Raw genomic sequence first — 18,583 nt, forward strand, 5'->3', positions numbered from 1 at the left:
TTAAATTAGGAAGTGTATGACAGAAAACCTAATTAATATTATTAGCTGATAATCGATTTTGCATATAGGTGTGTGTGGGGGGGTGTAGAAATTATCCTACTGTATAAAAGTAAATTTTACATTCATTACAGTGGTTCCCCGGGTTAAGAACTAATTTGTTCCAGAGGTCCGTTCTTAACCTGAAACTGTTCTTAACCTGAAGCACCAGTTTAGCTAATGGGGCCTCCTGCTGCTGCCGCACTGCCGGAGCACGATTTCTGTTCTCATCCTGAAGCAAAGTTCTTAACCTGAGGTACTATTTCTGGGTTACCGGAGTCTGTAACCTTAAGCGTCTGTAACCTGAAGCGTATGTAACCCGAGGTACCACTGTACTCACTTTTTCTACTGAGCGGGGTATGGGGATGTCCCCTCGCCCCATCCCCAGAAGAGAATGCAGGCTGGAAAAAGTTATCCACCTCGGTTTTGACTGAGGGGTTTAAGACAGGGAGCTGCCTTATATGGAGTCAGACCACTGGTCTATCTAGCTCAGCTGTGTCTACACGGACTGGCAGCAGCCCTCCAGGATTCTGGGCAGGGTTCTCTCACAGCCCTACCTGGAGACGCTGTCAGGGATGGTACCCAGGGCCTTCTGCACACAAAGCAGCTGTTCTACTGCTGAGCTACAATGGCCCTTCCCCCAAGGGATGCTTTGCGGGATTTTTCTTCTTACCTGTAATTCTGCCAATCTTCCTTGCACCCCTAATGTAGCTGCCGGCAAAGCCAGAGACGTGAGCGCCAAGGCTGTACCCAATCAGGTGAGCATTGCCTCTGGAGAACTGGACAGATTCCTGGAAGATACCCGGCATCCATGTAAGTGCAGGCAAAGTGTGGGGCATGCATTGTTGTTGCAGGCTCAAACTGGGGCTGGCGCAAGACATTTGGGTGCCCGAGATGGGAATCCAACTGACCTCAGTCCCTCCCACTCATGAGCATGAGGCACAACTTGGTGGGAAGTTCTCTTGTGCAAGCCCCATTGGAACAGTACAGTTGTGCTCTTGCATTGCTCCCATTCATTTCAATGGGCTTTGCCCAGGAGAACCTCCCAATTGGATTTTAGAATCTCAGCTGTTCCTCCAAGGCTATTTGATCCTCACAATGACCCTAGAAGGCAGGTGTGAGTGACTGGCTCAGGGTCACACAGGGTGCTTCATGGCTGAGTGGGGATGATGACGATGGTTAATTGCACTTAGAATCATAGAATTGGAAGGGATCATGAGGGCCATCTTGTCCACTGCAGGAATCTTTTGACCAGTGCTCAAACCCACGACCCTGAGTTTAAGAGTCTCCTGCTCTACTTACTGAGATAGTTGCATTTACTTTTTCACAATATGACTTATAATATGCAACTTGCAATATGATTTGAACCTGGGTCTCCCCAGTCGTCCTGCTGCCTGTGGCTGATGGGACTTGCTGGACTTCAACGCCAGGTGGAGAGCTCCAAGTTGGGCAAGTCTGCTCCAGTCAGCATGTCAAACTGGATTGTACCCCGTGGCCCGAATCCATCTGGCTCCCTTGCAGGCGGAATGTTGCCCCAACTCCCCCTATTTACCTTATCATGCACCCACACTGGTCTAGGAAGCTGTTCCTACGGTTTGGGGACCACAATCAGAATTAATTTGAACTTTGAGATTCAGAGAGAGGCTGCACTCAAGAAAAGCCCTGCTTGATCAGTCTGCTGGGCCACATAGTCTAGCATCTCACATCCCACTGTGGCCAGAGCCGTCTGGGAAACCCACAAATGGTGTTTGAAGTCAGGCGCACACACACACACACACACACACACACTCCAGCTCTTGCTCTCAAACAGCTGATATTCAGAGGCAGACAGTCTCTGTAAATAGAGTCTTGATTTAGCTCTCATGCCTTATAGCTCCTGGTGGACCAGGAATATAACTTGTCCTTCTTAAAAGCTCTATAAGCTAGTGGTCATCACCATCACCACATCATGTGTCAGTTAATTCCACAAGTTAGCAGCGCATCACCTGCTGCTGGATTAATCTCACTCTGTAGGGAAGAAATAACAGGGAGTTGCTTGTTTTACTTTTCAAATAATGCAGGAACTACCTTATTACCATGGCAGAAAAACTGTGTTTAAAAATGTATTTCTTTAGACCCAGATACGCAGAATGTTGATGTTTTTAAATCTGTTTTTAGTTTATGGTTGACTTCAATTATTTTGTTAAATGTTTTAAATAGTTGCTTTTTGTCACTTATTCTTTTATTGTTTTATTCTTTTTGTAAACTGCTTTGAATTGGGTTGGGTTTGTTTACAATCAAGTGGTATATAAATTTTATGAAACTAATGAAAAACAAATAAATGAGAAATAAAAGGGATTGCTTTGCAGACGTGAAAATTGTCATGCTTGTTCATTTCACCCTTTGCTTCAAGCAATGCTCTACCTTCCCCTGAGACACTGGGACATTGCAAGCGCCGCATCCTTGTCCGAAATGTAAGACGCCTCCACTGCACCTGACTTGACAGAATGACAGGCTATAGAGAGCTGATATGAATACAAGCCTGTGGGGTCAAAACTGGCCCGGGGCACTCCACTCTCCCTAATCAACACTGAATACACTTTACGTCCTTGTTTAAATTCTGCCACCACAATGGAGAGGATCACTCCTAGGCTAATGCTCTCTTTGCAGTATCTTCAGAAGACTGTATGGTTGCAGCTGGTGATTAGTAGGAAAACCCAGGCCTAGTGCAACCTTTGAGGCCTCGTCCACACTTCTGCTTGTCCTGTGCTTAGGAAACCTGGATCCAAACAATTTCCCATTTGCCCCACTGCTTTCGCTAGGGATACCCGCTTTTTACCATGGCATCGGAGCAAATGTGAATCTGTAGAAAACCTGGTTGACATTTGCTCCAATTCTGTGGTAAATTTCCCAGGGGAAGTTGTTGGGACAAGCAGGAGTGCAGATGAGCCCTGAGAAGAGAGCCTGAGAAGAGAGCATGTAGAAAATTAGCACAGCCAAGTGAGGACTGAAATAGGAGCCAGCATGGTGTAGTGGTTAAGAGCAGTGGACTCGTAATCTGGTGAACTGGGTTCGCTTCCCCGCTCCTCCACATGCAGCTGCTGGGTGATCTTGGGCTAGTCACACATCTCTGAAGTCTCTCAGCCTCACTCACCTCACAGAGGTGGGGGGGGGTGGAAGGGAAAGGAGATTGTTAGCTGCTCTGAGACTCCTTAAGGGGAGTGAAAGGAGGGATATTAAGTCCAAACTCCTCCTCCTCTTCTTCTTCTTCTACTTCTTCTTCTTCTTCTTCTTCCTTCTCCCTGTCATGCTCATTTTTTTCTCAGGCAAAGTTTTTGAAAAATGGCATTGCCCATCTGCTGCCTCAAGGTGGTAGAGTCTATACCAGGCTTTCTCAACCTCAGCCCTTCAGATGTTTTTGGCCTACAATTCCCATGATCCCTAGCTAGCAGCACCAGTGGTCAGGGATGATGGGAATTGTAGTCTCAAAACAACTGGAGGGCTGAGGTTGAGGAAGCCTGATCTATACCATCACATCAGGACTTTACCACCTCCTGCGTAGACCAGACCAACAAAGGCAGTAGCAGCAAGGCAGAGGATCTGTTGCCAGTGGTCTGCTGTGCAGGGTTGGTGCTGGGACAGTGGTCCCCCACCTCTACACCAGCCCATAGCTATAAGTGGCCAGCACAAGACACATTTACAAATTTTAAGTTGGAGGAGCTGGGGTGGTAAGGAAGAGGCATTAAACACACACTTCATACTGTCTCCTCTCTCTGAGTATGCTTACCTCCAGCCATTCCAGGAATCGAGCGATTTCTTGGCCAACGTCTCGGGTGTTCTGCACTGCAATGGGGTAGTGCGCATGCGCAAGGGCCAGCCAATCAGTGATGATCACGTTTGTTTGTGTCAGCTGGGATTTCAGGGCTTCGGCCAGCTTCCAAATCCAGCCTTCTAGCCTTCCATCCACCTGCAGTCATGGGAGAAAACCAAGTCTGTAAAATTCATGATGCCCTGTCATGAAGTAGTGAGCCTGTGAGCAAGTACCACTGGGTGGAGCCCCTCAGGCAGGTGGTAACAATTAGTCCCCAAAGTTGGAGCATGTGAAGGGATTGGCTGGTTGCCAGAATTCCCCAGCCCCTATAAATCTCTGAGTTAACCTGCCGGAGGAGAGGAGAACACGCCATGTATTAGACTTGCTGGTTGATGTTCTGTAGCTGGAGCCAGAGAAGAAACCAATAAAGCCCGATAACTCGTTTGGTGGCTGCATATGACTGATTAGTAGCTTGGAGGGAGGACTTGGGAAAGAGACCCCCTCCTTGATAAGCCCAAGCAAGGGCAGGCCTGGAGAATTGCTCACAGCCAGCTGACAGCCAGGCCACCAACTCCTTGCAAACCCCAACGGTGTGCCTTGGGTGATTGCTTCCTAATGGCCAAAGACAGCCTGTCACATCCTTGATTTGGGGCTCCAGTTTTGCCCATCTGCTGTAGCATGAACAATTCCCAGGACAGAAGTTTCATATTTTTGACATCTGTATGGTGACATGCTCATATTTACTCTCACACACCCTTATTTCAGTGGAAAGGAGTATAGTTCTGCATGTGAGGCCAACTGAAAGTAATAGCATGTTGTTGTTTTTAAAAGATGTATGGTTAAGACCATGACTAAATAGATTCTCCTCATCCTTTTGGGGTGAGTGAATATAATATATTGTTATAGGCTTGAAGGGGCAGCCTGGGACCCCCCCCCAAACCCTATAAATTAATAAATGGTAGGATTTCAATTATTTGGAGTATTGAAAGGAAGACTGCAGGCCGGTGGAAAAATACAGGCTAAGCTACCTTTCCAAGCCAGGGCCTCACCTGGGATAGAGGTGTTAACATGACAAAAGGTGCTGATGGCCCATCTAAGAGGAATCTTGGGCCTGGGCAGAAAGAAGGTTGCTAGGTTAACTGGGTGTGAAGTGACAGGAAATGACAGTCTTTAGCAAGGTGTGCTGGGAAGAAGAACAAAGGGAAAGATCCATCTTGGGCAGGTTGGCTGAAGGCTGGCTGGGAGAGATGCCTTGCACTCCAGTGCTGCACTACTGTGGGGAACAAGTCCCTCTTGGAATGGCCATGCTGTAAGTTCTGGAATTCCTCCAAGCAGACTGAAGGTGTAAATATGTGAATAAATAGTATTTCTTAAAACTATGACAGTCTCCGCTACATCTTTTTCCAAAGGAGCACAAACTTTGGGTGAGCGCTAATGAGTTCTTCCCAATGTTTAGTCAGAATCTCATTTCTTGTAATTTGAATCCAGTGGTTTGGGTCCTGCCCCCTTGGAGCAGCATAAAGAAAGCTTGCTCCATCTTCCATGTGTCAGCCCTTCAGATATTTGAAGATGACTATTACATCTCCTCTCAGCCTTCTGCTCTCCCGTGTCTGCAAATGGTCTGGAGTCATTCAAAACACTTGCATTAGGCATCCTTGGCGTAGCAAGAGGTTGAGCAAAAGGAGGTGGCAGAGGTGTAGCGTGGGCAGGGTGAGGGGGGCACACTTTTTTCCAGGGTGCTTTTTGCTCCCCACACTGCCCTTTCCAGCCCCATGCTGGTTTGTGAGTCTGATCCCACATTCCAGCCTTGCAAAGAAACGTGGGGCTGGCAGGGCATCAGAAGGATGCAACAGGCATGTGATCAGGCTGATTGGAAGGGCGCATGCCTGTCCAGCTGCAGCCTCCTCACATTGCCCTCCACGCCCCGCCTCCCTAGGGCGCCCCAGGTGCTGGGAAGACATGATCCACCGCTGGGAGGTGGTAAAATCCTGAAATGGGAGACGGGGCTGTGCCAGTGCAGGGTAGGTTTGAATGCCCCTTTGTTATGCCCCCTCCCACCCACTCCCCTGTCTTTTCTGGTAGGGAGTTTGAAAAATGGCAATGCCCACCTGCCGCCTCTAGATGGTACAGCCCATAACATTGTGTCAGGACTCTACCACCTCCTCCACAGATCAGGCCAATGAACAACCTTTGAGAAAAAAATGAAGTGGGGGGAGGCCAGATTTATCTAGATATCAAAGTTCAGCTGAGCAACATGCCTGGATAAGAAAGAAAGAAAAAGTGCTGTGAAGTTCATTACCGACCATCCGTGGACTATCATCACCAAAGGAAGAGAGGCATTGAAACGGCATTTTTCAAGAGTATCGAACTGGTTAAATTCGATCAGGCAGCCTTCTTCAATGGTATTTGAGTAGAGCAGGAACTTTGTTTCGGAGCGGGAATGACTGGTCCTTTGGATTGGCTGCAGTTGTGGCCCTGCAAAGAGATGTTTCAGAAATTTTGGGGGGTTTTCTTCCATAAAGTTTATACACCACTTGATTGTAAACAAAAACCTCAAAACTCAAAGTGGTTTACAAAAAAGATAAAACAATAAACAAGGTAAAGAAAAAAATAATGAAAGACTTTCAAATAGTATGATACATAGGGCAAAATATATTGGTCATAATATTCAGTTAGAAGATTGGGGGGAAATTATGGAAGGCTGGAATAAACTTTACACCATGCAGTTTACTTAAAGAGAATGTAATGAAAATGATGTATAGATGGTATATAACACCAGTGAAATTAGCAAAAATGTATAAAACAAATAATCAATGTTGGAAATGTAAAGAAAAAGATGGTACTTTTTATCATATGTGATGGGAATGTAAGGAAGTGAAGGCATTCAGGGAAATGATATATAATGAATTTTAAAAAATGTTGAAATATACATTTGTCAAAAAAACATAAGCCTTCCTATTTGGAATTGTAGGTAGAGAAATACACAGGCAGGATAAGACTTTTTTTTATGCTATAACTGGAGTGAGAATATTATTAGCCCAACGATGGAAGCAAGAAGAGATACCATCAAAAGAAGAGTAGTGACATTAATCATTTTCTTTCCGTTTTGCCGTTTTGCCACAATTCAAATATGGGGGAGAAATTTGGTTTTGTGTGCATTTTAATGTGAACCCCACCCCCTGCCACACGTCCTGAAAAAACCAAATGGTGCTCTGCCAAGTGGCAGCTACCCTGCAGAATTTGCCGTGCAATTATCCAACCAAAGAATGTGTATCTTAAAGGGAAGCGTGCATAAAAGTGTACATGTATTTGGGAACATAAAAAGGCATTGCCTTCCGGGAATTTGTAGAAATATTTATGGTAGGCAAAATTGCATATAAAACGTGTCTATTGGCATAAATGTACCCAAAAATGCTAACTTAAAAAAATGAATTGGAAGCTGATACAAAAATGTGGTGAACTGAAGACTGGAAACTCAAATTCATAGTTTCATCGATCTGTAGTCTCAGAACCAGATTCAACCGTCTAATTCATTTGCTGGAGCTTGAACTGGTTTTCCTGAACTGTTTACTTCCTCTGTTCATCCCTGTTAATTTCTACAGCATTAATGTGACTTGCATCCTGATATAACTTTAACAAGACTTTATCTGCCACCAAGCACCACAACACTAACTAATCACATTAAGTAAAAAGGCAAGCTGTGAGCCATAAATGTCAGAACAAAGCCATTCTTTTCATCACTTTAATTAAAAAAGAAATTCCTAGCTAGGATTACACTTATTAATGTTAAGTATCACTTATTCAATGAGAACCAATTTCACCCAGCAACCTCTTTTTGGTGCAGTCTCCATACCCACAGAGAACCAGCCCCACATCTGCAAAAGCTCCCTTTCCCTCTCTCAGCTCCATATGTGCAAAGCCTTCCAACTTCAAATTTCAGAGGAAGGAGACTCACACAAGAGTTCCATGTGTCTATCAGAGCACAGGTGAAGAGCAGGCCTTTCCTGCGACTTTCCTCTATTCTTTTCTGTTGGGGCTGAGCACAGGAGACTCCAGATTCTGAAGAAGGAACCTGTAAAGCAGGGCTGGGGAAGTTGAGGGGTGGGCTGACAGGAATGGACTCCAACTCCCACCTTTACTTACTGCTGGCCGTGCAGACTGAGTCTGGAAGGACTCCACAGGTGAGTGTGGGTGACTTTCAGAAAGACTGGGCTGTGGCTAATTCAGCTGCTAGAAATATGTTAATAATAATAAAAAAATTGTCTAGTAGCACCTTAGAGACCAACTAAGTTTGTTCTAGGTATGCACACTTCTTCAGATACACTGAAACAGAAGTCACCAGACCCCTATATATATAGTGGGAGGGTGGGATGGGGTTTTTCTCAGGAGGGTAGTAGGAGATGGGTGATTGACTCAATGGGTATGGTAAACTTGTTGATGAATGTTAAAGACTGCAATTAGTACTACAGGAAAAAGCAAGGGATAGTATGGAGATGATTAGCATATGTAATGAGACAGGAATCCAAGATCTCTATTAAGACCAGGTCTCTCCATAGTTTTCAGTTTAGTGATAAGTTGTAATTCATCAACTTCTCTTTCAAGTCTGTTTCTGAAATTCTTTTGTAATAAGACAGCTGCTTTGAGACCCTGCATTGAATGTCCTGGGAGATTGAAGTGTTCTCCTACTGGCTTTTCTGTCTTGTGATTCCTGATGTCAGATTTATGTCCATTTATCCTTTGGCGTGGATGGCAAATAGAAGGGGAAGAAATGGAGGCAGTGAGAGATTTCACTTTCTTGGGCTCCATGATCACTGCAGATGGTGACAGCAGTCACGAAATTAAGAGACGCCTGCTTTTTGGGAGGAAAGCAATGACAAACCTAGACAGCATCTTAAAAAGTAGAGACCTTGCCAACAAAGGTCCCGTATAGTAAAAGCTATGGTTTCCCCAGTAGTGATGTGTGGAAGTGAGAGCTGGACCATAAAGAAGGCTGATCACCGAAGAATTGATGTTTTTGAATTATGGTGCTGGAGGAGACTCTTGAGAGTCCCATGGACTGCAAGAAGATCAAACCTCTCCTTTCTGAAGGAAATCAGCCCTGAGTGCTCACTGGAAGAACAGATCCTGAAGCTGAGGCTCCAGTACTTTGGCCACCTCATGAGAAGAGAAGACTCCCTGGAAAAGACCCTGATGTTGGGAAAGATGGAGGGCACAAGGAGAAGGGGACGACGGAGGAAGAGATGGTTGGACAGTGTTCTCGAAGCTACCAGCATGAGTTTGACCAAACTGCGGGAGGCAGTGGAAGACAGAAGTGCCTGGCGTGCTCTGGTCCATGGGGTCACGAAGAGTCGGACACGACTAAACGACTAAACAACAACAACAACAACATCCTTTGGTGTAGGGTTTGGCCTCTTTGTCCAATATAGAGAGCTGAAGGGCATTGCTGGCATTTGATGGCACGCACAATATTAGAATGTCGGCCGCTAGAGTTTTGGAGTTCCCTCTCTGATTTCTACAGAAGATGCTGGTGGTCATCACGAGACTTTGTTTTCCCTCCACACTCCTGTTTTTCCCTCTGCACTGTGATGCCACAGCAAGGTAATCTTGTGCAAATGCCAACTTAACAAAAAATGATGAAAAAGACCTCAATTCAGCATCCATCATCTCTGCATTGCAGACTTAAAGAAAGGAGCAGTGGACCACTAGGAATGTGTCTTTTGAAATGGGGAGGAGAGTTGAGCCAGAAAGATGCTGCTTCTCTCACCACTGCCATCCTACAAGAGGATATTGGAATATTCCTGGCATAGAAAAACGATTAAAGTGTCAGTACCCTGGAGCCCAGCCTAGGCCTGCATCTCAAAGCTGAGCTTTGTGAACAAGGATCTGCTGAGCTGCCGGCCTGGTGTCACACAGGGGCTTCTGCTGAGCCAGTCCAGCCAGACGAGAGGTTTCAGAACCATTATTTCGATTTTAATAATTGTTTTAATAGTGGGTGGTTTTTATTGGCTTTATGGATTTTCTTTACTTCCTAAAATAAACTGCTTTGAAGAAAAACAGAGTAAAGCACTAGAAAGGTTTTAAAACAAATGATCCCAGGTCATTGTCATGGAAGAATGGAATGGACTCTGGGCTGGGCCTTGGCGGTTGGTGGAGCGGGAATGGGTCTGCAGAACAACATACAGTTAAAAAGTTGGGAAAAACTCTGGAAAGAAGGAATAAAATTTATAGCAGGCAATGCCTTAAAAGAGAATGTGATGAAAATGATGTATAGATAGTATATTACACCAGCAAAATTAGCTAAAATGTATAAAACATTTATACATTTATAAATTTTATAAATTTATAAAAAATTAGCTAAAATGTATAAAACAAGTACGGGACGCGGGTGGCGCTGTGGGTAAAAGCCTCAGCGCCTAGGGCTTGCCGATCGAAAGGTCGGCGGTTCGAATCCCCGCGGGGGGGTGCGCTCCCGTTGCTCGGTCCCAGCGCCTGCCAACCTAGCAGTTCGAAAGCACCCTCGGGTGCAAGTAGATAAATAGGGACCGCTTACTGGCGGGAAGGTAAACGGCATTTCCGTGTGCTGCGCTGGCTCGCCAGATGCAGCTTTGTCACGCTGGCCACGTGACCCGGAAGTGTCTCCGGACAGCGCTGGCCCCCGGCCTCTTGAGTGAGATGGGCGCACAACCCTAGAGTCTGTCAAGACTGGCCTGTACGGGCAGGGGTACCTTTACCTTTACAAAACAAGTAATAAATGTTGGAAATGTAAAGAAAAGGAAGGATCATTTTATTACATGTGGTGGAAATGTCAGAAAGTGAAAAGCTTCTGGGAAATGATATATACTGTAATGAGATGAAAAAGATGTTGAAATATACATTTTTTTAAAAACCCAGAAGCATTTCTACTTGGCATTGTAAGTGAGGATATTAATAGACAGGACAAGAAACTGTTTTTATATGAACAATGGCAGCAAGAGTATTGTTGGCACAGAAATGGAAACAAGAAGAACTACTGACGAAAGAAGAATGGCAGACAAAATTAATAGACTATGCAGAATTGGGTAAGATGACAGGAAGGATTCGAAACCTGCGGGATCAGAGTAAATATATGAACTGTTTGAAAAGCAATTGTAATCAACAGATTACGCTAGTAGGATTGCAAGAAGTTTTGTAAGGAGGCTTATGCGAAATATTGCCAAGAAAACTATGATAAGAATTATTAGTGAAGGAGTATTAAATGTAATACTGAAAATAATGAAATGCAGATTAAGTGATAAAGACTGAAAAATCTTCAGATGCAGTTGATGGAAGTCCAAAACATTGTATAAGATAAGAAAGTATGTTATATGATTTTTGGAAATTATTTGTAAAAATCAATAAAAACATTTTTTTAAAAAGGGAATGGCGCTGCAGAGGTGCACAAAGCAGCCCACAGAAATGGGCTGTGATTTGTCTGAGAGTAAGCCGGGCAGCGTGTGGCTAGGAAAGACTCCAGTTTTGTGATGTGTCCATTGGCCCATATCTATCCCCTGAAGAGGCGAGAGTAAACTTGGAGTTTACTTGTAGAAGAGCACAAGAAGCCTCTTCCACAAGAGGAACTTTGGACATTATTATCCCAGGCCAGGCCACTGGTTCCTCTAGGTCAGAACTCTCTATGACTGGCAGTGGTTCTCCAGGGAGTCTTTCTTAGCCTTCTGTGGAAACGGCCCATCAGGGATTGAACCTTCTGCTTGCAAAGCAGCTGCTCTGTCATGGATCTGTGGACCCTTCCCAATGCACTCTCTTAGGCAATGGATGGTGTTGTCTCGCACACCATAATTCTATACTTATGCCGGTTTCCTTCCAAAGAACTCAAGACAACCCCCTACCAGCTCTGGTGAGAAGCCAGGTTCCTGCCTCCATCATCCATCCCTAGACAGCAGTCGTTACCTCAGCTGGTCATTAGAAGAAACTGCAACTAAGAATTTATATAGTGGTACCTCAGGTTACATACGCTTCAGGTTACATACGCTTCAGGTTACAGACTCCGCTAACCCAGAAATAATTTCGTTGTCCCCGAGAGGGGGTAATGACAATAAAGATATTATTATTATTATTATTAGTAGTAGTAGTAGTACCTCGGGTTAAGAACTTTGCCTCAGGATGAGAACAGAAATCGTGCTCCAGTGGTGCAGCAGCAGCAGGAGGCCCCATTAGCTAAAGTGGTGCTTCAGGTTAAGAACAGTTTCAGGTTAAGAACGGAGCTCTGGAACAAATTAAGTACATAACCCGAGGTACCACTGTACATGTATTTGCTTATCTCCTTCTCCCACCTAATTCGTTTCCTTTTTATATCATGTCTCTTTAAACTGTAAGTCTGAGGGCAGGGACTGTTTTGCTTATAGAGCCGTTTCAGAGCTTTTTTGAGGGTGGGGGTGGGGCAAAGTTCGATAAATACACTTAAAACAATGACTTACTATGTAAGAAATGCAACACAAAAGGAGAAAGTGACAGGGAGGAAAGAGGTCTCATGGCCACTGCTCAAGACAGTTCAGAGAAGGGAGGGGCCCAACACCAGCTGGTCTCAGCCAAGCCGCTGGAGGGATGCAGCCGAGTGGAGGGAAACCCTTCTGAGAGCTCAGGAGCTTAAAGGTCCCTGCCATGGTGCCCATCTTTGGGATTGACTGCCCTCTTGCAAAAGGGTTTCCTGTGTCATCCTCAGCACTTCCTTCTCTGCCTTCTATCTCACCTGCCCTGCAGTGGGTTGTGCAGAGAGGGCCCTGCAAATGCCACTCAAGGCAGTGGCATCAGGCTGGTGATTCCTCTCCAGAGTCCAACAGATGCAACAGCATTTCTTTGCATTGCAAGCTTAGGAACGATTAACGTGGAACAAATCAATGAACAATTGTAGCAGCAAGTACGCAAAGCAAACATTCCACTCCATAGCCCAACCCAGCCCACTGCTGGTGCCTTGGCAACAGTGAATTTGTTGAATTAATGAGGGAATGACCATGAACTGTTGTGAGTTACGTGCCTCTTTCTGTCCCAGGTCTGTCAGAATCTACTTTCCCCTCTCCTTTCCTGCTTTAGTGGTCATTTATTTCTGTGGAGATGGGGTTGGCTGAGACAGAGTGGTTTTGATTTGAGTAGAGCTACTGAGTGGAAGGGATGCGGGTGGTGCAGTTGGTTAAACCACAGAGCCTAGGACTTGTTGATCATAAGGTCGATGGTTCGAATCCCCGCGACGGGGTGAGCTCCCGTTGCTCGGTCCCTGCTCCTGCCAACCTAGCAGTTTGAAAGCACATCAAAGTGCTAGTAGATAAATAGGTACTGCTCCGGCGGGAAGGTGTTTCTGTGCACTGCTCTGGTTTGCCAGAAGTGGCTTAGTCATGCTGACCACACGACCTGGAAGCTGTACGCTAGCTTCTTCGGCCAATAAAGCGAGATGAGCGCCGCAGCCCCAGAGTCGGCCACGACTGGTCCTAATGGTCAGGGGTCCCCTTTACCTTTACCCTTAATGAGTGGAAGACCTTGCAGCTAGAAGGGGCCAGAGATATGCTGGCTCATTGTACCCTTCCTGGGCCAGGGCTTCTGGTTCACTATGGACATCCGGCACTTCAAATTCCCACATCCTGAGCAGGGGGCACCCAGTCCTAGGTTTTGGCAACATTAACCCCCTGCCCAGTTATAGGGCCTGGAGCTCCATGGCAGAGCCCCTGCTTTACATGGAGAAGACCCCAGGATCAGTCCCCAGGGACATCTCCAGGTGGGCTGGGAGAGAATCCCATCTGAAATCCTGGAGAGCCACTGGCACTCTGGGTAGACAACAGTGAACTAGATGGGCTCATGGTCTGACTCAGGATAGTGTATCTGTTTAAAACATGTAGGGCCCACTTCTCCCCTCAGAAAAGGAGCTGCTCAAAGCAGCTTACAAGCAAACAGCCAACATAAAAGCCACAGCGGTCTAATTATTACAACACAAATTAACAATACTAAAAACAGCAGCATGCGAAATCAATGCACTAAGAAGAAGCGGACCCAAAAGCTTGTTTAAAAAGGGACAGTTTGCACAGAACTACGATTCTGTGAAAACTATCCCTTTTTAAACAAGCTTTTGAGCCTGCTGCTTCTTAGTGAATTGATTGCAGAGTTGGAAGGGATGCCAAGGCTCTGTTAGAATTCCTGCTCCATGATTGCAGTCATGGAATTTTTGTCTATCACATGACAGTGTATGTTTTGACTCCACAGAGTGGGAAGTGACAGAGACAGGATGTTTGTGTTACTGTGTTCTGTGAAGTGGGACTATTGTCCTCCCCCCCCCCCTTTGCTGTCTGATGCTAGAGAGAGAGGGAGCCATGTTGCAGTGCTCCATGTGTGTTTATATGTAAATAAAGTAGATTAGCCAAAATGCTGAGTTGCTGTGGTTGTGTCACGCAAGCTGTGAAGACTCTGCGATCCCTAAGTGTGCCAGTGTCGGTTGGCATCGGTTGCTGTGATGTTCGGGCTGAAGAAAGCTTTTGAAGCTCCCAAATGATTGACCAGGAGGGAGAAAACATGCCAGCCGGGCATGTGTCTCTACCAGGGTCCTACGCGAGTGTAGGCTGAACTCCTGACAGGCTCATCTAGTCCAAACCCCTCAATTGCCAGTTGAACAAAGATAAAAGAGGAGGAGCTCCCCATAGCTCTTGGAGCAGGGAGTTCCACAAAGAAAACCTTCCTGCATGTTGACACCAACCCTGCCTTTAAAAACAGAGTGAAACACTAGCCTTAAAATATGCTGGGCAGATTTCACATGAGAGGAGATGGCCGTTCCAGGAGTGCTTTCCCAAACTACAAAGGGCAACCAGAATTACCCTTGGAAACAGACTAGGAGCTAGTGCAGCTGATACAGTCGAGCTATCATGAATTGGCAGAACAGCCGGGAGGAGGAAGAGGACCCTGGAGAGGGGTCTAACCATGCCTGGGACACACCAGGACAGGCTGGGGATGGAGAAGGAGAGGTTGGTGTAGAAAGTACTCATGGGGCAATGGAGGGTGGCAAGGGCATGGAGGTCAGTGCACAGGAACCAGAGCAGCAGGACCCATCACCAGAGCGGAGGTGCTGTGTCTGCTCAACTTCCCATGTTGGTTGGACCACAGCTTGGGTGTTCCAGGAAGCTCTTTGGTAGCTGCGGAGGTGGGAACTTGGAACTTGGACATTGGACTTTGGACTTGTTGGCCTGCCAGACTGTGTGCTGGCATTTGTCATAGGATCGTGCACTCCCACTGGACTTGCCACCAGGTACCCTATAGTTCAGGACAGAAGGTGCCCCAGGAGGCAGGTTCACGTGTTCATATGAAACACACCAGAGTTTTGGGGAGGGGCAGAGCACCTCTTTTACATGCAAAAGGCGGCAGGTGCAATCTCTGGAAGCATCTCCATTTCAAAAGGCACAGGTACTATGCCATGGGGTCCTTGCCATGCTGGGTGTGAATCATCAATACCCCAACACAGGCTGCAATGGTACCACTTGAGCACATCCACACTGGGGATGGGGATTGCAGCAAAGAGCTCTCCTGTCTGTGGGGCAGGCACAGGCAGCACCATGCCAGGCCCCTCTGGGTCAGTTGGTGGGTGTTTTGCCTCTGATAAGGCCCCTTCCTACTTGCCCAGTTCCACAGCAGCTAGAGGCAGAAGGTGCCACAAACGCTCCTTATGCCAATTTCCTCAATTACTGCTGAAAAATGTATTGTGTTTAAGGCCTGCTCTGAGGCACCTCATTTGGAATGTCTTCCATAAATTGTCCCGTTTATTCACAAGCCCATTATGGTGCCATCTGAGAGTATGGCCTGCTCTAGATTAGATGTGCTACATTAATTTGCAAAAAGAAGCAGCAGTGAATCAGAGAGGGAAGATGCTCTGAGGTTAGTGCTGGGTTGTTCTTGTTGTCCTGGGTTGTCCTGTGGCGTGACAATCCTAGGCAAGTTCTACATTAAACCAATATTTGACAGAAACCATTTGGGCCGTTTTGGCGAGCTCAAAATGTAAAGGCCCTTTCAAGTAAAGAGAACTTACGGAGAGCTGTGCTCAGTAATAATGATCAGCAAAACTTCTGCTCTGATGATTCATGAAAGCCTTACAATGTGAGACCTTCATTTTGGCTGGGCAAGTATTGCTGCCATTTGTATGTGAAAAAAACCTCATTTCTGGAAGAAAAAGCATTTCATTTGCTGTTATAGCTTAGGTCTCCATTTCTAATTAATGGGAGGGTTCATGGAGCTACGGTGGGCATTGGCCAGGACATTTCCCCCTGCCTAAAACCCACCAGCTTTTATCTTCGTTGAGTGAATTGTTGCCGGCTTTACAATCCACTCACTGTTCTCAAAAAAATCATCTGTATTATTACAGTTGTTCCTTGGAAGCCGAACAGAATCCGTTCCGGAAGTCCGTTCGACTTCTGAAACGCTTGACTTCCAAAGCGTGGCTTCTGATTGGCTGTAGGAAGCTCCTGCAGCCAATGGGAAGCCGTGAAAGCCCCGTCGGACATTCGGCTTTGAAAAGAACATTCAAAAACTGGAGCACTCACTTCTGGTTTTTGATTGTTTGGGAGCTGGAACGTTCGACTCCCAAGCGTTCGGGAGCTGAGGTAAGACTGTATTATTATTATTATTTCTTGTATCCCTTCCTCCCAAAGGAGCCCATGCAAATAAAATCAACATAGAACAATAAAACTGCCAATATACAGTGGTACCTCAGGTTACAGACGCTTCAGGTTACAGACTCCACTAACCCAGAAATAGTACCTCGGGTTAAGAACTTTGCTTCAGGATGAGAACAGAAATTGTGCGGCAGTGGCAGCAGGAGGCCCCATTAGCTAAAGTGGTACCTCAGGTTAAGGACAGTTTCAGGTTAAGAACAGACCTCCGGAACAAATTAAGTTCTTAACTCGAGGTACCACGGTATAGTAAAATAATATACAGTAAAGCAACAGCAATAATTGAACTATAAGGCTGTGTATCCACTATTCATTTAAAGCACATTCAAAGCACCTCCTCCACCCACCCACCCACGAATTCTGTAGTTTGTTAAGGGCTGCTGGCAATTGCAACTCTGCTGAGGGGTGAATGGCAGCACCCAGAATTCTTTGAGGGGGTAAATGTGCTTTGAAAGTACTTTGAAGGTACAGAGGACGCTTGGGTTGCGAACGTGATCCGTGAGGGATCTGCACATGCGCAAGGCGCGATTTAGCGCTTCTGCACATGCGTGACCCCCAAAACCCGGAAGTAACCCGTTCCGGTACTTCTGGGTTTCGGCGGGTCCGTAACCTGAAAAAACGCAACCTAAAGCATCTGTAACCTGAGGTATGACTGTATAGACAACTGGGTCATGGAGAGAAATAGCAGGGTCTGAATTCTGTAAGGCCTTATGTTTAGTGATAGATGCCCAGCAAACCTTTTGGTATGGTCTTTAATCAGGTAAGTTGTATAGGAATTGAGAGACCAAAAACCTTCCCCGATCGCTGCCCAGCAGGGCCAGCTCACCAATGAGGCAAGGTGAGGTGATTGCCTCAGGTGGCATGATCCACAGGGGCAGCAGATCTTCTTCTGCTGCTACGGCCGTAGTAGCAGCAAGAACTGTGCTCCTTGAAGACTGGATTTGCTAGCCTCCCAGCCACCACTTCTCCAGCAGCCTTTTGGCAAATAGGAGGTGCTACAGGTCTCCTCCCCTTCCCTAGGTGAGGGCTGCCCTCTGGGTGTCTCCTGGGCTCTGCACCTGGCCAGCTTGAGTCAGCACAAGCCCTCAACTTCTGTGGTGGCCTTTGATTCCCAATTTCGTGGTTCACCTCAAAATGTCTTGAGGCAGCCCTGCCTCTCAGCATATGTCACTCTGCTTGGTAGGACCGCCCCGGTAAACACTTTCAGTTTAGCCCCTGAATTAAGGGGGATTTAAATACTTCCTTGCTGTGCAGAAGGAAGTATGAAGTGCCTTGTATATCCAGGCTCTCATAGAGTCTCACCCACACAGTTTATTAGATCTGGAAGTTCGGAGCTCTCTCTCAGATTCTCTTTTTATTTTTTTGTGTATATTAGGCTCCCAGGCCAGTTGGAACTTTCTTATTCCAGTTTTGTTAACCTGATATATTGCGAAGCCACACGATTTGCTACTAAATGCCCTGAAATATGGGCCAAAGAAGCAACACAGGCACTGCCATTTCTGCAGATTGAAAGTTGGCTGCTTTCAGGATCAACGGCCTTTATTTTTAGCATCGCATTCTCAACAGTGGCCGATTCTGGCGTCATAAAACTAAGAAGCAATGCAGTTCATTTACCGCATCCCCCTTTTTTCACCCCTTTCTTTCTCATTCTGCTGCAATATTGTGAACTGCTCTGACAGCCTGTCTTTAATGTAATAAAGCAGAAGTATTTTTATTAGGTCTTTGGAATAAGCACACGGCATGCATATTTCATTGGGCTCCATTGCAATGCAGCCTCCAATCTAGGCAGCCAGAAGGTTGCGGCAAAAATGTCGAGGCAACCCTTTTTCATGCTCCAAGGTTTTGAGGAGAATGCAAAACAGAGAAAGATGCTCAGCTTGGGCTCCTGAACATGTTGAGACCTCAGCAACAAACTGCAAGGGTGCCATTACTTTGGAAAACATTACAAAGGTGCAGGGTTTTGTGATATCTTAAAGATTAAATGAATTTACTGTTGTTTTTGTTATTAATTCTACTACAGTCAGATGTGTGAAGGTCTGTTCCTGGGTGCAGAATGGGGGCGGGGAAAGAAAATGGTGTGAGATCA

The 18,583-nt window shown here is 46.0% G+C and overlaps 1 protein-coding gene across 1 annotated transcript in view; it reads right to left on the reverse strand.

The window, feature by feature from the left end:
* Window positions 1-18,583, reverse strand: part of LIPC (lipase C, hepatic type) — a 50,058-nt gene that overhangs the window by 12,489 nt on the left and 18,986 nt on the right. Inside the window, exons 2-4 of the mRNA XM_028706501.2 lie at window positions 6,126-6,301; window positions 3,803-3,982; window positions 710-827 (exon numbers count right to left, since the gene is read on the reverse strand). Coding sequence (XP_028562334.2) covers window positions 710-827; window positions 3,803-3,982; window positions 6,126-6,301 — 474 coding nt within the window. The remainder of the gene's footprint in view (window positions 1-709; window positions 828-3,802; window positions 3,983-6,125; window positions 6,302-18,583) is intronic.

This window comes from Podarcis muralis, chromosome 14, assembly GCF_964188315.1.
Source record: "Podarcis muralis chromosome 14, rPodMur119.hap1.1, whole genome shotgun sequence".
Taxonomy (NCBI): domain Eukaryota; kingdom Metazoa; phylum Chordata; class Lepidosauria; order Squamata; family Lacertidae; genus Podarcis; species Podarcis muralis.